This window comes from Symphalangus syndactylus, chromosome 3 (genome assembly GCF_028878055.3).
Source record: "Symphalangus syndactylus isolate Jambi chromosome 3, NHGRI_mSymSyn1-v2.1_pri, whole genome shotgun sequence".
In the NCBI taxonomy this organism is placed as follows: domain Eukaryota; kingdom Metazoa; phylum Chordata; class Mammalia; order Primates; family Hylobatidae; genus Symphalangus; species Symphalangus syndactylus.
The window spans coordinates 72,311,942-72,337,612 of record NC_072425.2 but is presented as its reverse complement, the minus strand read 5'-3'; the positions used below and the strand labels follow the sequence as shown (position 1 = coordinate 72,337,612).

The 25,671-nt window shown below is 42.8% G+C and overlaps 1 protein-coding gene across 4 annotated transcripts in view; it reads left to right on the top strand.

Moving 5' to 3' along the window:
* The first annotated feature begins 12,324 nt into the window (after positions 1-12,324).
* Positions 12,325-25,671, top strand: part of GDA (guanine deaminase) — a 100,990-nt gene continuing 87,643 nt past the window's right edge. For all 4 annotated transcript variants that reach the window (XM_055272255.2, XM_055272254.2, XM_063637007.1 and 1 more), the window contains exon 1: positions 12,325-12,648. In XM_055272255.2, the coding sequence (XP_055128230.1) occupies positions 12,526-12,648 (123 nt within the window). In that variant the 5' untranslated portion in view covers positions 12,325-12,525. The remainder of the gene's footprint in view (positions 12,649-25,671) is intronic.

Sequence of the window (25,671 nt, the reverse complement as noted above, 5' to 3'; positions counted from 1 at the left end):
AATAACTTTGTGGTGGGAGGCTGTGCTGCTAAACATCTTAGATCCCTGTTTCTTTCTTATTAGATGCCAGTCATAACCCCCCCCACCTTCAATTGTTAACAACCAAAATTATTTTCAGACATTGCCAAGTGCTCCCTGGAGAGTGTCAGAATTAAATAAAGAGGAGAGAAACACGAAGGGTGGCTCTACAGTCAACAGAGACAGGTTTATTTTAAACAAACCTGAGAAAGGCTTCTGGCCGAGTTAGGTCAGAGCCACACTCTCTTACAGACTAAGAGTTTTTAAGGATTCAGGGTGGGAGAGTTTATCAGAGGCTGATACTGCTTCTGTGTCTCTTCATTGTGCTTATACGGGAGGGAGAGTTGTGTATCTGTTCTCATACATCTTTCTGCAGCTGCAGGCATACCCCCGAGTCTGCTTTTGGCTTCCCTATCTTAGTGCACCTGAAGGAGAAGGAATGTGCTTATTAAAGACCACTGTTTTACTGGGGCCCATTGTGTGAGGGTGAAGTTTGGCAGTTACCCAAGAGACTTCCCACCACCTCCCTCTGTGCCCTAGATGTTTTATCTGTGTTTTACTGTCTGCTCTTTCTGGCGGCTTGTAGTTAGAAGAGAAGTGATTGCCTTGAAACGCATGAGGCTAGAAAGGGAGCTGGAACTTAAAGTGGTGGTGTTTGTCCAAGATGCTGGTGCTCCTGCTCTCTCAGGGAGCAGAACTGCTCTTAGTTGAAAATCACTGCCCCAGACCAACTTCTCTGTATGCATCTACTCTTCTTCTGAGGCAGGAATCAATATTTCTTGCATACTTCTACTGTTGCACTTAACGCATCTAACAATCATCTATTGAGTGTCTATAGCATGCCAGGTATTGCACTGAACACTGCTCCCATAGCAGTAAAGGAGACAGATCTGCGCCTCGCAGAGCCCTATGATGGGTCGATGGAGTATGCAGGAGTTGAAGGGGGAAGAGACACCTGCAGACGGTTTATCACAGCCATATGCGTGCCTGTCGGTTTCTGCCATTATCTTATAAGCTTCTTAAGGATGAGAGTCATGACTTTTTAAAATCTTTCAATTTCTAGGGCTTAACAGAATACCTGGCATATAGAAGGTGCTCAACAAATGTTCATAGACTAAATGAACGAGAAAGTAAGAGATTGGGGAAAGGCGAAAACTGGTAACAACACATTAAACAACAGTGACAACAGCAACATCAATCATATTTAATTGACTAGGGAAGGAGGATAATTTATGTAATTAAGTTTTTATTGCATTTATGAAACATTCGTATCGTTGTATCTTTCCATGCATTTCATGTTATATTGTTTTTATGGTCACAGTCCATCATCCTAACACATCTAAGAATATCTAAAAATATGGACAAGTCATGGGCTGCTATTCCTCTTTCAAGCACTTTACCTTAAGGTTAGCAAGTAAAAATTTGATGAACAGAAATGATCAAAGTAGGGCTTTTTTTATGTGACTTGTTTGAACCAAGCATTTTGGTGTAGTTGGTCAAATGCAGCTTTACTGGATTTTGTAATCAATTTTAGGATGACATGAGGAATGCATAAAAATTATACACATTAACGATAAAATTGACATTGTCATATTATATGTTCTGGGCCATTAAAATATTTCTCCATTGAAATACGTATATCAAAATGTACCATACTGGGAAATGACCGTAATTAGCTAAAAAGAAGTACATTCCTTATGGCACCAAAATGTTAAATGCCTTTCTTCTAAGTCATGGTGACCACACCTCTAACCTGAATCCGTGTAGTCTGTAGTCTGAGATCTAAGGGAAGAGAAGTCTCTAAATAAAAATGGGAAGAGTCATTCCAGGCCAAGTGCAGTAGCTTACACCTGTAATCCCAGGGCTTTGGGAAGTCGAGGCAAGAGGATCACTTGAGGACAAGAGTTCGGGACCAGATTGCATGCAGTATAGGGAGACCCTCGCCTCTAATAAAAAAAAAATGCTCCATTATTCATTTCATCTTTTTACCCTTCCTCCTGTGATTCTTAGTGTGAGGGCAGGGAATCTCAGTTTTATATCCTACACAATGCATAGCATCTTTTCTTTTTTTTTTTTTATTATACTTTAGGGTTTTAGGGTACATGTGCACAATGTGCAGGTTTGTTACATATGTATCCATGTGCCATGTTGATTTCCTGCACCCATTAACTCGTCATTTAGCATTAGGTGTATCTCCTAATGCTGTCCCTCCCCCCTCCCCCCACCCCACAACAGTCCCCGGAGCGTGATGTTCCCCTTCCTGTGTCCATGAGTTCTCATTGTTCAATTCCCACCTATGAGTGAGAACATGCGGTGTTTGGTTTTTTGTCCTTGCGATAGCTTACTGACTGTAAACTAGTTCAACCATTGTGGAAGTCAGTGTGGCGATTCCTCAGGGATCTAGAACTAGAAATACCATTTGACCCAGCCATCCCATTACTGGGTATATACCCAAAGGACTATAAATCATGCTGCTATAAAGACACATGCACACGTATGTTTATTGCGGCACTATTCACAATAGCAAAGAGTTGGAACCAACCCAAATGTCCAACAACGATAGACTGGATTAAGAAAATGTGGCACATATACACCATGGAATACTATGCAGCCATAAAAAATGATGAGTTCGTGTCCTTTGTAGGGACATGGATGAAACTGGAAATGCATAGCATCTTACTCATAAGAGGCACAAAATAAGGTTTGTTTTGAGAGGAAAATGAAAGCATCTTGCAATAACTATTTAATTTACATCATGTATTCTACTATATTTTATCAATATTTAGTGGGTTATATTTCTGATTCTATCTGTGCCTATCAGTTAGTTGTAAGTAACTTTTAATCAAAAGCCTGTACCTACCACACCCTAAAAAACACCTGCTGTTTTTGCTGTCCAGCACCCATTCACCTTCTTCTGGACACTATATTCCAAGTTGTCTAGGGAACCCCGCACTCCCTACCCTGAGTGCCTGTACTTCCTCACCTACCTGCTCCTTAACTAACAGATGGGGCATGAGACCCAGATCAGAGTGTCACATGTCACCTTGCCCCGGCTATAATGCTTTTGTTATTGTTGTTAGGGCTGGGCATATTAGCCTATTGTGGCAAATAAGATGATGAGTTTGTTTTTTGTATTTTTCCGAAACTTTTGGGAAAGGTCGCTTCGCTTTTTCTTCACCTGAATTTGGGAGTATAAAGTCTAGAGCAGTTGTCGTCACCTTGTGATCATGAGGAGGGAGACGTCAGAGAATGGAGTCTGTGTGGAGAAAAGGAGAAGGGAAGAGAGGGAAAAGAGGAGGAAAGAGGGCAGACAGAGAGAGAGAGAGAGAAGTTGGGTGCTGTAGACAGTGATTGAACCTGCAACAAAGCTGCGCTGCCAGAAAGAGGGTGAGCATAGATTTTTCGTTGTTGTTGTTGTTATGCAAAACAATATATTCCCATTCCCATTTAGACTGCGGAGTTTTAGCTGGTTTTTGATTGATTTTGTAATCAATCTTAGGATGACATGAGGAATAGGTAAAAATTATACATATTAATGATAAAATTGACATTGTCATATTATGTGTTCTGGGCCATTAAAATATTTCTCCATTGAAATAAGTATAGCAAAATGTCCCATATCTGGAAATGATTGTAATTAGCTAAAAGGAAGTACATACCTCACGGCACCAAAATGTTAAATGCCATTCTTCTAAGTCATGGTGACCACACCTCTGACCTGAACCCATGTAGTCTGTAGTCTGAGATCTAAGGGAAGCAAAGTCTGTAAATGTGAGAAGAGTCATTCCAGGCCAAACAGTAGCTTACACCTGTAATCCCAGGGCTTTGGGAAGTCGAGGCAGGAGGATCACTTGAGGTTTTCTGTCACTTTCAGCCTTGTCTGAACTGACACATGCTCCAAACCCCAATCACATGTTTTTCATTTCATAGCATATTTTGGCAATATGGACACTATGGCAATTTTAATGCTCCACGGGGGAGAATGAGTGATTCTGAACTGGAGTTTTATTATATATAACACAGCATTAATTTGTCTAATATTAATATTTACTGATTCCCTATTATATGCCATTCCACAAAGAATTCCAAAAACACAAACCACACTTCTAAAAGCAACAACAAAAATTGCTTCTCAGAGATGGTTTCTTCCTTCTTGTTAGGGCTGGATTCTTGTCACAACTATAGTTGGTGGGTTTTGTATTTTATATGGAAGAGTGTTACATAAATGGTAAATTTCATTTATATATAATATTAAAAATCATCCCTTTAGAAATATATACAAAGGAAGGAAGTTTTGACACTCATTTATAGTTTTTCAAATAAGTTTAATTTTACCTACTTAAATAATATTGTGAGAATTCCTTAGAATTTTCTTTTTTCCTTAAAATCATTGTTATGACAATTTAACTTGAGCTTCAGTTGGTTTTTACTTTCTGTATGAAATTTACACCTATCTAAAGAGGCACTAATTGTGTAGCATCTGTGGGGATGATAATGTTTGGCTTTCTGCTAGAGCAGAGTCCAATCTCATTATGGTTTCCAGGAACATGGAGTCTAGGAACATGCATGCAATGACTCTCAGCACCTCGGCTAGCATGCATTGTTAGCTGGGGTAAGCGTCTTTTCACTTTAGATCCACTGTCAGCTCAAACCAGTTAAGCTGCACATTAATAACCTTGGAAAAAACCAATCCTTCTCTGAGATCCCCAGAATGAGAGCCTAATAGGGTTCATTTCATGCCCTAGGTCTCAGTTGTCAATGTGGCACATTAGAGATGTATAGATTCTTCTATTTCAAAGCAGACAAGTGGCAAACTAGCTCCCAAAAACGTGTGAAATCATTTCAGTAGCTTCCCGACTCTACTTCAATATTGATCAACTTGGAGTCCCAGGGTGCTTAGGAGGGTTGTTCAACAAATTCAAGCTGTGTTTCTTGAGTCTCTAACCTTTCACAAAGGTTTAACAGAATTTGTCCAACTTGAGATAGGTTGCATGGGCTAAGTAAAATGTTAGACCTGCATTTGGTTTGAATTATGTGAACTCGACATGCTAGATAGTTCATGTTCATCAGAAGCTCTGATTGGTAGTTATTTTGGTCTTTGGTGAATGAAAAGTGGGGAAATCTTTCATTTAACAGCTTTTATTGAGTTTCTATCCTGTACTAGTTTTCTTGATACAATGTAAAACTTAAGGTATGTAAGTAGCAGGAACAAGAAATGAATCCTTGGGAATAAAGAAGTATGGAACCTGGCCGGGTGCGGTGGCTCATGCCTGTAATCCCAGCACTTTGGGAGGCTGAGGCAGGCAGATCATCAGGTGAAGAGATCGAGACCATCCTGGCTAACATGGTGAACCCCCGTCTCTACTAAAAACACAAAAAAATTAGCCAGGTGTGGTGGCGGGCAACTGTAGTCCCAGCTACTCGGGAGGCTGAGGCAGGAGAATGGCATGAACCCGGGAGGCAGAGCTTGCAGTGAGCTGAGATCGCGCCACTGCACTCCAGCCTGGGCAATGGAGCAAGACTCCGTCTCAAAAAAAAAAAAAAAGAAGTGTGGAACCAGTGATAGCAGGTGACCTTTCATCTTGCAGATGAAGAAACCAAGACCCAAAGTGGAATGACTTTGCCAAGATATCATTGGCTTGTGACTGAGCTGGAATAGGAACCTATAGGTATTGATTGTATGTATTGCGTATCCCTTGATAGTAAAAGTGGAATACCTTTTATTTATTTTTATTTTTATTTATTTATTTATTATTTATTTATTTATTGAGACAGAGTTTCGCTCTTATTGCCCAGGGTGGCGTGCAATGGCGCGATCTCGGCTCACTGCCGCCTCCGCCTCCTGGGTTCAAGCGATTCTCCTGCCTCAGCCTTTCTGAGTAGCTGGGATTACAGGCATACGCCACCACTCCTGGATAATTTTGTATTTTTAGTAGAGATGGGATTTCTCCATGTTGGTCAGGCTGGTCTCGAACTCCCGACCTCAGATGATCCACCTGCCTCGGCCTCCCAAAGTGCTGGGATTACAGGCATAAGCCACTGTACCTGGCTAGAATACCTTTATAATCCATGTTGGAGCATAAATGTACACAAAGTAACACAGGTCAAGAATTTTTTTTTTTTTTTTTTTTAAGGTGGAGTTTCACTCTTGTTGCCCTGGAGTGCAATGGCGCGATCTTGGCTTACTGCAACCTCCGCCTCCCGAGTTCGAGCGATTCTCCTGCCTCAGCCTCCCGAGTAGCTGGGATTACAGGCATGCACCACCACGCCCGGCTAATTTTGTATTTTTAGTAAAGACGGGGTTTCTCCATGTTGGCCAGGCTGGTCTTGAACTCCTGACCTCAGGTGATACGCCCGCCTAGGCCTCCCAAAGTGCTGGGATTACAGGCATGAGCCACCACACCCGGCCCAAGAATATTTGCTTTGAGCTTGCTGTCATGGTAGGAAGCTGGCATCAGCTAAATTTTACTAACGTGCTACCTGATTTGAGGGATCAGCAGTATGAGTAGGTGATGGAAACAGCTGCCTACATACTACTTAAAACCTTCCAGCCAGAAAAATATCTCCCTGCACCTGTCTGGCATAAAACCTAAGTCAAGTTGCAACTCATTCCTCTCGTTCTGTTTTCTCTTTTTCTATAAAATTCGGGAAAAATGTATGCATTTCTCCAAACTTAATTGCTATTCTAAAAAGAAGAGGTAGCTTTCCTCTTCCCTACTTTTCTCATCTACAAACTTCTAGGCTACCATCTTTTGTCTTTTCTATATTTGAACTTTTCTAAATAAACCACAAGGGTGCTAATGGTGATAATATATCTGGATAGTGAGATACGGTATTTTAAAATGTTCAAATCTTAAAAAATAAACATATGCCGATTTTTCAAGAGTAATATAGGAGCTATTTAAAAATAATAGACTTCTGGCCAGGCGCAGTGGCTCATGTCTGTAATCCCAGCACTTTGGGAGGCTGAGGAGAATGGATCACTTGAGGCCAGGAGTTCGAGACCAGCCTGGTTACCATGGTGAAACCCCATCTCTACTAAAAATATAAACATTACCCGGGTGTGGTGGCAGGCGCCTGCAGTCTCAGCTACTGGGGAGGCTGAGGCAAAAGAATCCCTTGAGCCTGGGAGGTGGAGGTTGCAGTGTGCCGCGATGGTGTCAATGCACTCCAGCCTGGGCGACAGAGTGAGACTCTGCCTCAAAATACTAGTAATAGTAACAATAGACTTCTTTAAAACAAGTAATGTTAAATAGCATACTAGAGCATTGTTATCAATGTGTCACTTCAGCATCAATTGTTAAGTGCCTTGTATTATATTCGTATCACTTAAGATTTGACATGTAGTATATATGATAATACGACATTCACTAATTATGCTAGGGAAATGTTACAGTAATACTATGAAAGCTATTAATTTCTACTCCTAGAGGTGGCAGAGAGAAAATATATTAGTGTAAGTTCCATATGGGTAAGACAATATCTGTTTCATACAGTCATGCCCACAGTGCTTAGCATGGTGCCTATCATAATATAGATGTCCAATAAATATTTGTTAAGTGAACAAACTGTTAAAGAATATTTATAGGGACTAGCACTATATTCTCATAAAAATTGACAAAATATGAATTGAGCCATCTCTCTATTGTCAGTAAATACAGAGGTGGGATACTCACAGGCATAACTACACTATACAGATAAAGTAGTTTTGGGGGGCCGAGGGTGCTGCCTCTATGGATAGGCAAACCTGGGTTCTCACCTAAGAACTGGAAAATGGAGATCATTATGATTTGCTATCCATTAAGGCTTCCCACTCAGAAGAACACACGGTTTTAAAAGGAACGCATTTATCCCATCTCAAATTTTTGGTGTATCTTTTTTTTTTTCTCTAAAGCATAACGAGCTTGTCAGAGTTTCCATGGTGAACACAGGGCACCATGGAAACTGATAGATTTAGCTACACGAAAAGAATAAATAAAATAGGCAGGCATTTATTTCACTGTACAATGACAACTTCTCTCCTAGGTAAGAGAGGAAAAGTGGCTTCTCATTTAAACTGCTTCTCTGCACTCTCTGTACCTCGTGAAAACCTGAGTTATTTTCGCTAGCCCATTCTACTGACCTACGCTGATTGGATTCTTGTTTTTCTCAAGGCCCATTATTCCCTTTAGTTTTACTGCAGGCTAGATCTGAGTGTCACCAGCAACTGTTGGAAAACCATGTACAATGTGAAAGTTGTAGATGACAGCCCACAGTGCAGTGGCCAAGTGAGTCATGGCAAAACTGAATGAACCATTCCTGGGAGTTTACTGTGATGAGACAATGTATGAGAACAACTGGACTCAAGATCCAAGTCCATCCTATACTAACTGCACAGGCAAGCCAACCTCCCTGAACCCCAGTTTCCCCATCTGTGGAGTGTTTAAAATACATCCTTTTCCTATTTTATAGGGTTGTTGAGAGGCTCAAAATTAGATAGTAGAGGAGAAAGCCTTTTCAAACAGTCAGGTTCTAGCTAGCAAAAAGGACTGACTGACTAAGCTACAGGTATAATTACATTCATGAGATGGGCAAAATGTCAAAGCTAATCATGCTATGGTCTAGGTTTTGGCCTCAGGCAATTGGAGGTTTAGAACACGCTGATCCCACCCCAGTAGTTGGGGAGTTTGGGGACTACTTGGCTCCACCTGAAATAGAGAAAATTGAGATTGTAAGAAATGAAGCTTTAAAATTTTTCTGTATGTTTGAACATTCTCATGAAATGTTGGAAAACTAAATAAATGAAACAAAACTCATCCTTAAGTTCTAGTCCCAAATGAATTGTTCACCATTAGCACACACCCACTATAGCCTCTTAATTTTTATCACTAAAATATAGGCACTAGAGCCATCTCCTGCAATTCAATATTCATATAAATCTATTGAGCACCTCCTAGTGACCAGGGACTGTGTTAAGGGGATGGATACACAGAAAGAAAGAGGACATGGTCCTTCAGAAAAACACATCTTCTTTGGGGTATAGATGAGTAATGGAACAATTGCAGCACACCCACAAACTCAGGGGAGGAACACTAAAACTCTAGAGCAGAAATGTAAAGATATCCTGGATAAAGGTGAGGGGGGTGGGGGGAGTGGGTGGGACAATGAGGCAGACATGGTGTAAGGTGGTAAAAGGGCACCACAGGCAGAGAGAAGGGTGTGAGCAAAGCGGATTCATAGCATATGGGAGAGTGGAGGTAGCCAAGCCTGAAGAAGCAGCCAGGGAATATTCCATGCCAAGGCGGGGCTCTTTTTTCTGAAGGAAGTGAGATGTGGGGGTGGAGCACTAATGATGCTTGGGCTGTGTTTTGAGGGTGAATATGGAAGCTCTGTACTCCCTCTTTCCTCCAAACCTCCGTAGCCAGGAGAATATTTCCCTGGGGATACCAGAATGGGAGTCAAAATTGCAGGAGGACCAGCAATTTAAAGGAGTTGCCAAGTCCGAGAGCAGAGTCTCACCCCGTTGCCCAGGCTGGAGTGCAGTGGTTCAATCCTGGCTCACTGCAACCTCTGCCTCCCGGGTTCAAGCGATTCTCCTGCTTCAGCCTCTCTAGTAGCTGGGACTACAGGTGTGCGCCACCACACTTGGATAATATCTTTGGTAGAGACAGGGTTTCACCATGTTGACTAGGCTGGTCTCGAACTCCTCACCTCAAGTGATCCACCCGCCTCAGCCTCCCAAAGTGCTGGGATTATAGGCATGAGCCACCGTGCTTGCTGGGAAGCCAAGACTTCTGACATGTGGCTGAGCCCTGCTGCCTGGCAGTATAGCACCCAGGGCTTCTGGATCCTGGGCCCAGCTACCTACAACTTGACTGGGAGTGGAAGTGGAACTATGCGTTGCTCAAAAGAGCTAAAATTTACCTGAGGAGCACTAATGCCATGTCACCTGGAGGTTCATGGCCAATCCTTCTGCTTAAGACGATTTTTTTAAAAGCATCATAATGATTATTCATCCTATAAACCACATAATAACAACATTAAAAAACATCAAAACAAAACTCTCTACCTAGCAATTCCATTATCTCAACAGAACAACATACATTGATGTACCTTTTCAATTCCAGCCAACATGCTTATAGCTTTTCATGGTTTTAATCGTAGCATAGAAGCTGTTTTTTGTTTGTTTGTTTGTTTTGTTTTGTGTTTTTGAGACCGAGTCTTGGTCTGTCACCAGGCTGGAATGCAGTGGCGTGATCTCAGCTCACTGCAACCTCCACCTCCAGGGTTCAAGCAATTATCCTGCCTCACCCTCCTGAGTAGCTGTGACTACAGGCACGCACCACCACACCCAGCTAATTTTTGTATTTTTAGTAGAGATTGGGTTTCACCATGTTGGCCAGGATAGTCTCAATCTCGATCTCGTGATCCACCCACCTCGGCCTCCCAAAGTGTTGGGATTACAGGCGTGAGCCATCGTGCCCGGCCAGAAGCCATTTTTGAAAGCTTAACATTGTGGCTATATATTTCTCCTGTTGTTTTTAATAATTGGATAATGTTCTATCAAGTAGATATATTCTAGTTCATAAAACTAGTCTCTATTTTTTTTGACATTTAGGTTTTCATTAAAACCTAATAATTAAAAAAATTATTAACCATATCTGTTTTAGGAAAGTAATACATCTGTTGGAAACATCTGATTGAATCCTATCTCAAACGCCATTTTCTTCACCTTTCTGTCTGAGGTTTTTGTGTATACAAGGGAATGTTTTCAGTGTGCTGGCTGTTGGTACTGCCAGGAGGGAGTGTGGTCGGCAGAATCACGAGAAAGTGACAAGGAGCAGGGACAAGTATAATGACCTCAGCTGCAGAGATTCCTAATTCTGGATCCCTGGTGGGGTGATCAAGCATCTGTGTGCATGGTTCTGAGGGTTTTCCTGAATGGCCTTTCAGTGCTAAAACCAGGAAAGTGCCTGGTAAACCAGGATGAGTTGGTCACCTTAGACATTGGTTATGGGTGAGCTGAAGGAACTGAGAAGGGAACGAATCATTTCTATAAGCCGGCCCTGTGTCATAGAAGCAGCAATTCAGAGAAAAACTGCTCACATACTGCAATGAAACCCTCACCCTTTATGTAGTTGTCAAAATAGTTATTTGTCTCAGGTTATGGCTCTGCTCACAGAAAAACCACCCATTCATTTATTCAATAAACATGTATGGAATACCGGCATTGTTCTAGGCATAAGACACATTCCCTGCTCCTGTGGTGCTTCTGTTATTGGTGTGTGTGTGTGTGTGTGTGTGTGTGTGTGTGTGTGTGTGTGTATTGGTGAGAGGGAAACAGGAGTAAACTAAAAAACACAAAATAAAGAAGGATGGACACAGTAAATGCAATGGCAGAAACAAGATGGATTAGTGGAGTAGAAACTGCTGGGAGTCCGGTGCCACTTGGTGGTCAGGAAAGGTGACTCCAAAGAGCCTGACATTTGAGACAAATCAGTGGTGAGAAGAACTGCCAAGTAAAGCGCCACGAGAGGCATTAGGGGCAGAAGGAACAGCACGTTAGAGGGCCCTGAATGGAAGCCAGCTGGGTTTCATGGAGGAACTTAGTGAAGGACCCTGTGGTCATTGTGTAGGGTGGGAACGCTGACCCTAGTTATGACCCAGTCCAAGCTCCATTCTCATAAGTGGGGATGATAAGGACACCGAGGCCCACGTGTCTTGTCCACAGTCTCTTGATTCCCAATTCAGCACCCATGGTACCATTGCTGCCTATTTGACTTGAGAACTTAATTTTCTCGCCTTGTACAACTGGAAGTAAATAAAAGAGATTCATTCATTTTACACGAGAAAAATTGGTATTAGAATTGTTTGTGGACAAACACAAGAACCAAAAACATTAGCCTCAAGGTGAAGAGAGGAAACTTGGGGTCCACAATGACACCCAGTTTAGGGGTCCCCAGAGAGGCTCTGTAAGACATGCTTCCAGAACCATTCAGGTGAGGACCAATACTAATTTTGCAGTCTACATAAACTAAAAATGAAACTGGTCATAAGGTAGGCAGCCCCAGCTGACCTTTCACCTGTGCCTGAACTAATGCAAGTACAGGACCTGGGTGCTACAGGTTGAAGAAGTGATCCTAGGAGTTGAAGGGTCAGAGGAGCCAGGCTGACACAACTCATAGAAGGTGGAGGAAGCTGATCTTCTGAGCCTCAGCTGTGGTCGATCTTGATAACTGAAAGAGTTAACACAACCAAAACTAACGCAAGGGTGGGGAGAAAGACCACACCCCACGGGAGCGCGGAGCCAACTCGCGGGAGAAAAATCCTATTGGCATTGAGGAGGTAGGGAGCCAGCCCCTGGGCGCGGCCTGCAGGGTACTGGCAACCGCCTGGGTAAGCGGGGGCAGGACAAGGCCGGAGCCGGTGTCCGCCCGGCAGCCGCCCGCAGCTGCAGATAGTCCCGCTGCGCCTCCGCCGCGTGCGCCCTCCTCGACCCGCGGACCCGCGCTGCGCTCCGCCGCTGACATGTGTGCCGCTCAGATGCCGCCCCTGGCGCACATCTTCCGAGGGACGTTCGTCCACTCCACCTGGACCTGCCCCATGGAGGTGCTGCGGGATCACCTCCTCGGCGTGAGCGACAGCGGCAAAGTAAGCAGGCGCGGGGTCGAGCGCACTCCGACGGGCGGGAGGATAGGTGCAAGGAACCTGGTGCGGTGCTTCGCGTAGCCCGGGGTTAGCTCGGTGCGCAGGGAGCGCCGCGGCTCCGGAGTTGAACTTGGGTCTTTGGCTCTTGGGCAACGCAGAGAGAACCCTGGCGCTAGGTTCGTGGGCTGGCTGGGGAGTTCCCAGAAGTCGGGAGCAGTGGCGTGCTAACGCCACAACTGGCTCGACAGCAGTCCGGGCTGCGGTAGAGCCAGGAGCAAGGATGTCACCCCCCGCTCCCCCGCCCCCCGTTCCAATCCTAAGATACCAGCAATAATCTTCAATCTTGCTTCAATCATCTTTGTTTCCAACACCTAGCACTGTGCCTGGCACAGGAGGCTCTCCATAAATGTGGTTGAATTTATTGTGAAAGAAATAAGAGGAGGGGGTCATTTGATTGATGTTGTTTAGCGTGTCCAGAACATAGAATAAATAGAACTGATTACATTCACCCTATCATTCAACAGAGATAATATACTAACAATGCAGGTTCCACAACTTGTAATACTAGAAGGGATAGTCCGAAAGAAATAATTCATCAATCTCTTTTCCTTCCTCTCTCTCTCTTATACACACACGCGTAGACACACACACACACACACACACACACACACACACCATAGCCATTTGCATCAAAGCAAGCAGTTCCATTTTAAGGTTCAAAATGTCTTCTTTGAATGTATCTTTTACACTTTCTTTTCCAAAATCAGGATTTCTACAAATGACACAGGTAACTTGATGTCTAATATTTACTGTTCCATACACACATATAGTGACTATATCAGCCATGGCCTGGCAAGTTTGATAAGTGAAGCCATTCCATTTTTTAGAAGAAAAAAATGGTAAAATAAATATGGAGATGGGATTTTTTGAGCTGTTTTCCAACTACTGGTTTGGTTAGCAAAAGTACACATACTTGTGATTTGTCAAGTTGAAGATATTATTCTTGACTAAGATGCTACCGAGTCGGTGACAGTTTTGAATCGTGACTCTTACATTTGGGGGTAACTAAACCCTGTTTTCTCATGGTGCTTTAAAAAATACTCTTTCTATGCACGTTCAGGGAGCCTGCTGTTGTGTTTCCAAGGTGATAAAACTCTCAGAGCTCTCCCAGGGAGATTCTGGTAAACCCTGAGACTGATGAACCCATGCTTGGGGACTTGGTCCTCAAGTTTCAGGGAACTCAGGTTTGGGGCAAGTCCCAGGAAGCAAAGGAACGGAGATTGCTAAACTGGTGGAAGATTAGAGGTGTTATTTTAATCACAAGAAGCTGTTCAACTCTTGGGTTTCTTTTTTAAAAATTAATTTCCCATATCCAGAATTTTAATTGGTAGGGTAGCAGGCAACTGGCTTTACCAGTGGAGAGGAATAAGAAAAGGAAGTAATAAAAATACCTTTTCTGGTGCTTGTACAGAAGAAAAATAAAAGAGTTTCCCGAACAGGCAATTAGTAGTTGAGTCAGGGAGTCTATTCCTAACTAAAAATCATACTGAAGTTATAAATTTAGAAAATGTGCCCTTCCCCCACAAGACAAAATTACTTAGGAATCAAATACAAAGGTGAGTTAGTCAGTGGCTGGAATGTATGGTATACAGCTCCTGAACCAGTGGATTGCTAACTGTTGCTCTCCTCTCCTCCTAGGTGCAAGGCAGTTGATACCTGGCTGTGTTTAAAGAGAGGGCATGCCATACATATTTCAAAACTTGACATCTCCCATTTCGAAATGGAGAATATCTTACTTTTAGAGTTGCTGGGATAAATATATTATTTATTTAAATATTTCAAGGTTCAAAAAAGATCATAATATCCCTTTGGAATACAGAAATATGTTGAATTATTATGATCTGTAATTTTTTTTTTTTTTCGATATGGAGTCTCACTCTGTCACCCAGGCTGGAGTGTAGTGGCTTGATCTTGGCTCACTGCAAGCTCTGCCTCCCAGGTTTACACCAATCTCCTGCCCCAGCCTCCTGAGTAGCTGGGACTACAGGCGCCACCACGCCCGGCTAATTTTTTTGTATTTTTAGTAGAGTTGGGGTTTCAGTGGGTTAACAGGATGGTCTCGATCTCCTGACCTTGTGATCCACCTGCCTCGGCCTCCCAAAGTGCTGGGATTACAGGCGTGAGCCACCACGCCGGCCAGTGATCTGTAAATTTTTACTCCTAAATTTTTAGGAGCTCAAACCTTGCAATGAATCAGAAATATCTGGGGGTGCTTGATAATATGCTGATTTCTGGGCATCATCCTCAGAGACTCTGAATCTATAGACCTGGAGTAGGCCCCAGGAAGTGGCATTCCAACAAGCATCCCAGGAGATTCAGATGCAGGTAGCGGGTGGATTATAGTAGCAGGTGGATTACATTTTGAATAACTGTAGCACATAGTTTCTGTGATGGGACAAGTTGTGTGAAGTATCAGGAGCTTATTTCTGCATTGCAAGTTCAGATCTGGGGTAGCATCTCAGCGAGAGGGCACAGAGCTCACTCTGTTCTTCTGGTCTCGCTTTTAAACTTTATTCCTTATTTTGTATAACTTCATTTAGGCCCAGAGAATGCTAATGACTAACTGCTCTTAATGCATCAAGTTAAAGCTCATTCAAAAGCAGGTTAATTAAAAGAAATTATCTAGCCAACTTTTTGATATAAAGCAAAATAACAGAGTTATACTTTCTGCTCAAGTAGCATGTAGCTTTTAAGAATATAGACTCTAACATGTTTAATTCATTTGCAAATATTTAATCTTGAGATATTGCATGCTCAAATATTACTAAGTTGCCTGATTCTTCCCACATACATCAGGGTCAGGTTGACAGTAAAGATACATAAACATGCCTTGGGCCTTTTAATGCACACTTACCCAGAAACAAGAGTGAGGAAGAGATTCATTTTGAGGTTGTGCCCTGGGGTGGCAGGAGCAAGTCCAGTGGAGAAATAGAGACGTGGGTTCAGGTCAGAGTCTCTACCACTTACCTGTGCTGAGACCACAGGTGAGACCTAACCTGCCCGAGCCTCCGTTTCCTCATTTGTACAGTCAGATTTCCTTTTGCTACTTATTAAATGAGATAATGTATGAAAATGCCTGGCACTTAGTGGATACTTAACATGTACCATGTTCATTCCATTCCCTTTGCCTCCTAGCAAATCCTTAACCTCTTGCTCACTGTGACATTTTGCATGTTTTCACATGGTGACATGCCAAGAGGTAGAGAAGGAAGCCACGGCCTGTGATGAACTGTATGGGGTGGTCGCAGAACCTTAGCTTTTTATTCTCACTGCTTATGTCATTGATCCCCTGGGACCCAAAGATGCACCCCGGAAGAAAGATCAAGAAGCGTTTGGTGCTAGATTCACTAGCAAGCTATCTTTAGTATCTCTTTTAGACTTGACAATGTCATTATTTCCACTAACAGATGAGGAAGTTGAGACTTGAGAAGTCATTCATTCAGATACGGTGGTGGCGTAGCTGGATTTTGAATTAGTATGGGGCAAAGGCCATGTTCTCTTTACTGTAGCTGACTGCTTCTCTAGGGCACAGTCCTGGACCTCAAAGAATCTGCACTTTGGCAAGGGAGCTAAGACTTGTAGCTATAATAAAGGTGGACTCATTCCTGAGCCAAACACTGGGGTTATCGCCGGAGATAAATTGATGAACAAAGTATGCAAATACTGCCCTGCCCTCTTGAGGCTGATGATCTGGTAATAAATTAACAGAATCTGCCATGACCTATCAGAACTTGAACTAGTTAGGGGAAGGCTTTCCCTAGCGTGAAGTGACATCAACATTGCGATGTGAACAATGAGAAGTTAAGTAGGTATATTAGTCAATTTTCACATTGCTGACAAAAACAACCCAAGACTAGGAAGAAAAAGAGGTTTAATTGGACTTACACTTCCACATGACCGGGGAGCCTCAGAATCATGGCAGGAGGTGAAAGACATTTCTTACATGGCGGCGGCAAGAGAGAATGAGGAAGATGAAAAAGCAGAAACTCCTGATAAACCCATCAGATCTCGTGAGACTTATTCACTACCATGAGAACAGTATGGGGGAAACTGCCCCCATGATTCAAGTTCTCTCCCACTGGGTTCCTCCCACAACACATAGGAATTAGGGGAGTACAATTCAAGATGAGATTTGGATGGAGGCACATCCAAACCATACCAATAGGTAAGGTGGACAGGATTGGAAGTAAAGAAGAGCCTTCTAGGTTGAGAGAACTGCCTGTGACTGCCTGTGCAAAGGTCCTGGGGTAGGAAGGAATGAAACAGTCAAGGTAGTTAGAGTCCAAAGGTTGAGGAGAAGGCTAACACAGGATAAGGCAGGACAGGTAGGCAGGGCTATGTTATGGAGGGCATCAGGGATGGTGGGATTGTGTCATGATTATATTTTGTGGTTATAAAGGTCATTCTAACTTCAAGATAAATGCATTGAAGAGAAGTTGAGTGCAGGCAAGGAGGTCAGATAGGAGCCTGTTGCAGTATTTAGGTAAAATGGAATGTGGTTTAGATGAGAGAGGCAGTGTAGTTATCAATTGAGATGTGAACTCCTAAGAGTACCTCTATCACTTATTACCTATGTGAATTTGGTCAAGTTCCTTACCATTTGTATCTCCAAATTTCTTTATGCATAAAATAATTACTATGGTCTACCTAGTAGGGTTGTTGAAAGGATAAAATGGATTAATAAGTGTAAAATATATAGAATAATGCCTGGCATGTAGTACATGTCCATTAGACTTCAGCAGTTATTGTCAGTAATGAAGATGGAGAGGTGGATAGAATCAGTAGCTATTTAGATCAAGTTGACTGGATTTGATGATAGCTTACATATGTAAGGTTGGAAGGCAAGTGCATCAAGAGTGATCTCAAAATGTATGTAAATGTGTGTAAATAGTACAGTGGGGCACAAGTTGACCAGTGATAGGAAAAGCTTCTTGAAAGAAGTAGTAGTTGAATTGGACCTTTTATTACTGGAACATGCAAAAGAGGATTATATAGCCCTGGTGAAAAGAGTGACCCACTGTTCTTCAGTTCTGAAGACTGCTGGGAGGAGAAAGAGTTCTTTCTCACCTGAGGCTACTTTACCAGAAGTTCTCTCAGTCTGAATCACAAATCCTAGTGATTGTGTATCATCCTTTCCTCCACTTCCTGCCAGGCTCAGCAACTCAAAATATGCTGTTGGTCCTGAGAAAGGAAATTGGGCTAATCCCTCCCTTCTGAGGCTGCTGAATAGGAGCTTGGCTTTCATCAGAAAGATGCTTTCACTCCCAATTATTACAAGATCATCTTGCAAATTCCCATTTTCTAGAAGGCTGATTTCTTGTTCAAAATGCTCATGGCAAACACTGTTGGTTACCCACTCAGCAGTGATGACCTCTTTTTCCTTATTAACACCTGAATTTGATCAGTCCATGATAGACTCAGCCCGTGGATACATCATGGTATAAGCCAGTCATGGTAATCCTTTCTCCATTTACCAGATACTTATTCTTCCAGCTTCCTGGTAGCTGAGGGTGGCTAGTGATAACATTCTGACATACAGGAAGTTTGCTCAGAAGCTTCTAGGATGTGGGAAGAGAAGCCCTGCCTTTTTTGGATACTCTCATATGAAGAAAAGATACTTGGAACTGCTGCTGCCACCATGTGAGACTGTGAGGAAAAGATTAAGGGGATTTCAGAGACACCAGCCCATTCTCTAACATCACTGAGCAGTTGAACTACCCCTACCCCTGGAACTGTCTACCATCAGACTTCTAGACTTCCTTTTTTTTTTGAGATGGAGTTTCACTCTTGTTGCCTAGGCTGGGGTGCAGTGGCATGATCTTAGCTCACTGCAACATCTGCCTCCTGGGTTCAAGCGATTCTCCTGCCTCAGCCTCCCAAGTAGGTGGGATTACAGGTGCTCACCACCATGCCCAGCTAATTTTTTGTATTTTTAGTAGAGATGGGGTTTCGCCATGTTGGTCAGGCTGGTCTTGAACTCCTGACCTCAGGTGATCCACCCACCTTGGCCTCCCAAAGTGTTGGGATTAAAGGCGTGAGCCACCATACCCAGCCCAGACTTGTGAGATATGAAATGTCTTTATTGTCTAAATCTCTGTTAGTTGGGTACTGTTCATTGCAGCCCAATGCACCCTCATTACTACACTGCTTTTCAATGAACAATATTTTACACTTTACAAGAATAACTACCTTCTTCTTCTCCTTATTGGCCTTTCCGGGCACCCGTATCAATAGTCAAGCCCAGCCAATTTTCCTCTGGGATATCTGTGTGCATATTCACTTCCATTGCCCCCATCTACCCTTTAGTGTCTCTGAACTAAAATGTAACAGGAGACCCTTAACTGTTTTCTCTCATTCTAATATTTCCCCCACATTACTGACATGGGTAGTATCATGTATCTACTCTTCTATAACCATCTATGGCTCACTATTGCCTCTAAGGTTCAAATGTCCTGGAAGATGTTCTAGGCATGACATTATTTGGCCCCAACCTGTTCTCTAATTCTTTCTGTTGCTTCATTTCTCTGTCTGGCAAGTGGGAATAGGATTACCATGACTGGTTTACACCATATTGTATCCATGAGCCAAGGGATGTCTATCCATGCAAATTTCTCCCTGTTTTGCAGCACATCATGTCCTTTTATGCCTCCACATTGTTGGCACCAATTTCTCTGCCTGGAATAGTCCTCCTTTTTATATCCCCATTTCCATTTTACTTCTATCAAAATGAAATCTTGCTCTTCCTTTAAGGCCCAGCTCTGATCTTCTCTTTTTCACAAAGGCTTTTTGACCACCATTCCCAAGTTGAAATAAATTGCCCCTCCCTCTGTTCTTCCATAAAATTTTTCATATATTTCAAATCAGTATTTTACAGGTAGTTAAGAACATGGTTTCTAGAGTCAGATTATGTGAATTCAAATCAAAACTCTGCTACTTACTTGGACAAATTTTCTGACATAGCTGAGCCTCAGCATCCTCATTTAAAAATGTGGATTAAGGCCGAGCGCAGTGACCCACATCTGTAATCCTAGCACTTTGGGAGGCCGAGGTGGGTGCATTACGAGGTCAGGAGATCGAGATCATCCTGGCTAACATGGTGAAACCCCGTCTCTACTAAAAATACAAAAAATTAGCTGGGTGTGGTGGCAGGCGCCTATAGTCCCAGCTACTCAGGAGGCTGAGGCAGGAGAATCCCTTGAACCCGGGAGGCAGAGCTTGCAGTGAGCTAAGATCATGCCACTGCACTCCAGTCTGGGCAACAAGAGCGAAACTCCGTCTCCAAAAAAAAAAAAAAAAAATGTGGATTAATAGCACCTTGATAGAGTTGGGAGGCAAGTGAGATAGTGTGTTGTTATTATTTTTCTTTCTCTGAAGTAGTTATTCCAATTTGCCTTTGAGTATACTTAGCTTTACTGAATGTTCTCACTCACTGAAATGATTTAAAGTTTTTGGAAAAAGAGAGGTGAACTGGAGAAAAGGTAACCCTTACTAAGTCATACTGTATTTCAGACACTCTGCCAAATCCCTTACAAATCAACAACCTTGAGACAAGGTAAGGACACCATCATCATCATCATCATCTCTACTTTACAAATGAGGAAACGGAGGCTCAGAGAGTTACTTGGCTGCAGTCACAGCAAATACGTGGCAAAGGCAAGACTCAGAGCTATGCCTCTCTGATGTCCAAGGTCCGTGCTCTCCAGGAGTCCCTGCTGTCTTCTGTCATGGAGATGGCCAAAACTCTATTGTCCTTAAGGCCCCTTCAACATTGTCATGTTGTTTTAGCACAAAGTAGGTGGTCAGTAAAGTGTGTTGAATGTGATGTGTAATACAAAAACGAGGCAGGCAGATCACAAGCTCAGGAGTTCAACACCAGCCTGGCCAACATGGTGAAACCCCGTCTCTACTAAAAATATAAAAATTAGCCAGGCATGATGGCAGGTGCCTGTAATCCCAGCTACTCGGGAGGCTGATGGGGGAGAACTGCTTGAACCCAGGAGGTGGAGGTTGCAGTGAGCCAAAATTGTGCCACTGCACTCCAGCCTGGGTGACAGAGCGAGACTCTGTCTCAAAAAAAGAAAAAAAGAAAAAAGAAAAAAAAATGAGTTTGATAGAACAAACCTTTGTCAGCAAACCCCACCTTAAAACCCAACTGTGTCAATATGAGTTTATTTACAGCCCATTGATTCATGAGTTTAAAAAAAAATTGAAGGCCAAAGCAATCACAAGGTAATTATAATTTAAAGTGAGTTCTTCTAAACTTACATATAATGATATAAGAATTTTAAAATTCCAAGATTCTCCAGAAGCTTAAATGGAAAAATAAAGTGCATCATAAGATCATACATTCCCCCACCCTCACACATGCACACCCTTATACACTCATCTACAAAACACAGTTCTGGAAGAAGATATTAAAATAAAAACTTAAATAGTTACTTTTGTAGATTGGGAATGGAGATTTGGAGCTGTGGAGGATAATTTTTACTTTTGTATTGCTAGTTTTTAAAATTTTTGTTTTGCTTTTATGATGTAAAACCAATTTATTTTATTTTAAAATTTGTATTCTTTTTCTTAATTGCAGTAAAAGATGCATAACATAAAATTCACCATTTTAAAGTATATGATTCAGTGGCATTTATTGTATTCAGAATGTTGTACAACTGCCACCACACTGACCATGATCTAGTTCAAGAATATATTCATCGGCTGGGCGCGGTGGCGCACGCCTATAATCCCAGCACTTTGGGAGGCCGAGGCGGGCGGATCACGAGGTCAGGAGATTGAGAGCATCCTGGCCAACACGGTAAAACCCCGTCTCTACTAAAAACAAAAAAAATGAAAAAAAATTAGGTGGGCATGGTGGCGGGCGCCTGTAGTCCTAGCTACTCGGAAGCTGAGGCAGGAGAATGGCCGGAACCCGGGAGGTGGAGCTTGCAGTGAGCCGCGATAGCGCCACTGCACTCCAGCCTGGGCAACAGAACGAGACTCTGTCTCAAAAAAACAAAACAAAACAAAACAAAACAAAAATATATATATATTCATCACCCCAAAGAGAAACTCATTGCCCATTAAGCAGTCACTCCTTATTTCCTCTCTTCTTCTCTGCAACAATCACTAATCTGCTTTCTCTATCCACTTGCCTATTCTGGATATTTCAGATAGATGGACACATATAATACATGACCTTTTGTGTCTGGCTTTTTAGACTTAGCATAATGTTTTTAAAGCTCATCCATGTTGTGGCATGTGTCACAATTCATTCCTTTTTATGGCTGAATAATATTCCATTGTGTAGATATACCACATTTTGTTTATCCTTTCATCAGTTGATGGACATTTGAGTTGTTTCTGCCCTTTGGCTATTTGTCAGCAGTGCTGCTATAAATATTTCATGCACGTGTTTAAAAAAGCAGCTGGTTAAAAAAAAATCTTTGTATGGTTTCCCATTGCCTAACCCTGTGATAAACCCAGGCCTGGCCTTGCTGACTGTTTGCCCAACCTTCCACGTTGTTAAATTCCTTTGTGTCTGTGTCCATGCTCCTTTTTCACCTTCCATCCGCTGGATGGATACACATTTCAAGACTAAATTTAGGTGTTACCTCCTCAATGAGGTCATTGCTGGCATAGCTTCCTGCCTTCCTTCCACAGACAGAGTGCAGTGGTACAATCTTGGCTCACTGCAATCTCCGCTTCCCAAGTTCAAGCAATTCTCCACCCTCCGCCTCTCAAGTAGCTGGGACTACAGGTGTTTGCCACTACGCCAAACTAATTTTTTTTTTTTTTTTGTATTTTTAGTAGAGACAGGATTTCACCATGTTGGCCAGGCCAGACTCAAACTCCTGACCTCAGGTGATGTGCCCACCTCGGCCTCCCAAAGTGCTGGGATTATAGGCGTGAGCCACCGCCCCTGGCCTGTGTCCTACTTTCTACTCAGTGCCTCCTTACAACTCTAACTTGATCTCATGAGTCTCCCCAAAACCTGACCTTGAAGGCAGGTTCACAACTTTATCACCTTTGTGTTGACAGCACTTAACACATGGTGGGCACTCTGATGAATATTTCTTCAGTAACTGGTGCTTGGATTTTTTTCACCACAGGATAACCAGGTTATCTTCCAAATAACCAGTTGTTTGAATAAGAACTCTGGTTTTTTCTAATCTAGATGCCAATGTATGTGGTTACTGGGAGCTGTAATTAGTTTTATGTCCTGGCGAGTAATTAAGAACCCTAGAAGAGTACATTTTAATTAGAACTCTGAGACCTCATGAAGTTCTCAAAGGCCTTTAACTCTGACTATGTTAACGACCTGCAATAATGTAGATTATAAAGGCCTGCTTGCTTCTTTTGGTTTTGTATTATGGTTTATTAAGTGTTTGCTTTTTCATAAGATGGTAATTTACTTGAAATGTTGCTTGTAAATGCCACTTACAATTTACAGTCCTGGAACATGGTAGACCCTCCATAAGCAATAGCTCTTGTTATCCATCGCCTGTCCATCACAGTACTTTACACAGAGCTTTTGCGCGAAACTAGCATTCAATGCATACTTTTAAATGAAACAATGAATAGAATGGGTATATGCTCTGCACAGAGTAGACAAGAAATAGTTAATCAACATTCTCAGATGGTTGTAGCCAATGTGCTTGAAGGTGCAACACAAGAAGTAACATCGTTGGTGACTTCCACACACTGCTGCAGAGTTTTTCTCCTGAGCTATTTAACCTATAAATTGTTTCCTTTCAGCCTGTGTAGAGTGGTCTCATGTACCCTTTAACTCTTTTTGGAAATGCAAAACACAGAAACCATTTCGGGTTCCTAGATGAGTGGGGACACTTGTGCCTCCTCACCTTCCTGCAGAGCGTGGACTCAATGGTTTGTGGCGTTACTATGCTTGGAGCTCATGAGAGCTGACAATAGCTGATGGAGAGCAAGGATCTCAAGGTCTTAGGGATAAAATCGTAAGCAAAAGAGGTGTGGTTCCTGTCTTATTTGCACTCGGAGTCAATAATCAAATTAGTATGGATCAGTATACAGTTTCTAAAAGGAAAAAATGCAGAGTGCTCTGGAGATGTAAATCAGAGGACTTGGCTTATTTTGAGGAGATGCTTCAAGAATGTAACCCCAAAGAAGTCATGTTGGAGCTGAGTCTGAAGGTTAAATGGGAATTAACTAGGCAGAGAGAGGGAGGGGAATGGCCTGTGCAAAGACCCAGAGGGGAGGAGGAACCAGGAACCAGGTGGCAAAGAATGGAGGAGGAGGAGGTGGTGGAACTAGATAAGGGCAGAGAGAAACAATAGTCATTCCCATTAGCCCAAGAGCAATGGAAAGCCTATGAAGGGTGTCAGAGGAAGATGGGTCAGATTTACATTTTTTTTTTTTTTTGAGACGGAGTCTTGCTCTGTTGCCCAGGCTGGAGTGCAGTGGCGCTATCTCGGCTCACTGCAAGCTCCGCCTCCTGGGTTCACGCCATTCTCCTGCCTCAGCCTCCCAAGTAGTTGGGCCTACAGGCACCCGCCACCACACCTGGCTAATTTTTTGTATTTTTAGTAGAGACGGGGTTTCACTGTGTTAGCCAGGATGGTCTCGATCTCCTGACTTTGTGATCCACCTGCCTCAGCCTCCCAAAGCTGGAATTACAGGCGTGAGCCAACGCGCCTTGACATAGGTCAGATTTACTTTTAAAAAATATATTAAAAATAATTTCAGAGTAAGGAGCAGAATGGAGCAGAGGAAGACTTGCTGGAAGAGGTGAGTTAGAAAATGACTGCAGTGGACCACAAAAGAGACAAGTAGATGGTGATAGACATGGAGAGAAACAGGGAGATCTGGGAGATGAGAAGGAGGTAAATCAAGGGGATTTGATGACAAATGGATACAGAGGGAGAGGGAAGAGCTTTCCTGGGTTTTAGGCTTGTACAACTGGATGGATGTGGTGGCTGTCACTGAGTTTTTGAAGTCAAATAAAGTATAGAGACAAATCTCTGAAATGAAAACATTTTATTCGGGAAGAAAAATTGCAATTTGGGGGGCATGCACACAGAACGACTGGCCTTCAGTATGTCCCATGAACAAAGAGAAAGTTAGAAGTTTTATAAAAAAGAGAAATGTTACATATTGCTCTTTGAGAAAGTTCATTGGCACTAGTAAGCTTTGAGGGAGCTGGCAAGTTTTGATTGGTAAGTGACAGTAACAGGTAAAATTCTTTTTTTTTTTTTTTGGACTGAGTCTTGCTCTGTCGCCCAGGCTGGAGTGCAGTGGCACGATCTCGGCTCACTGCAAGCTCCGCCTCCTGGGTTCACGCCATTCTCCTGCCTCAGCCTCCCCGGTAGCTGGGACTACAGGTGCCCGCCTCCATGCCTGGCTAAGTTTTTGTATTTTTAGTAGAGATGGGGTTTCACCATATTAGCCAGGATGGTCTCCATCTCCTGACCTTGTGATCTGCCTGTGTGGGCCTCCCAAAGTGCTGGGATTACAGGCGTGAGCCACCGTGCCCGGCCAACTATTCTTAAAGTCACAGGAGATTGTTTCAGCAGCTATTAGATAAAACTGTTTCAGGTGCAGGAGGCAGTTTCAGCAGCCAGGCTTGCATAGAATTACGTTCTTGGAGCAATATTTTGTTCCCTGAGTACTTTTACCCCTGACCTCTCTGTTTTAGTTGGGTATGACAAGAATGACACATTTGTTGATTAACTTTCACATAAGGAAGACAAGAAGAGGTCCAGCCAGGGATGGTGGATCCAGAGGTCTGCTTTGGTCATGCTGAGTTGAGATGCTTTTGTGACATCTACATGGAGATTTGAAGCAGATGTTGACTTGCTGGTCTGGAGCTCAGAGGAGATATCTGAACGGGTGATATAAAATGTAGAGTAAAGGTTGAGAAGACAACAGGAACTAGACTAATTCCTCTTGTTGAGTTTAGAGTTAAAGAGAATGAGTAGGATGAGGACAATCCAAATATCAGAG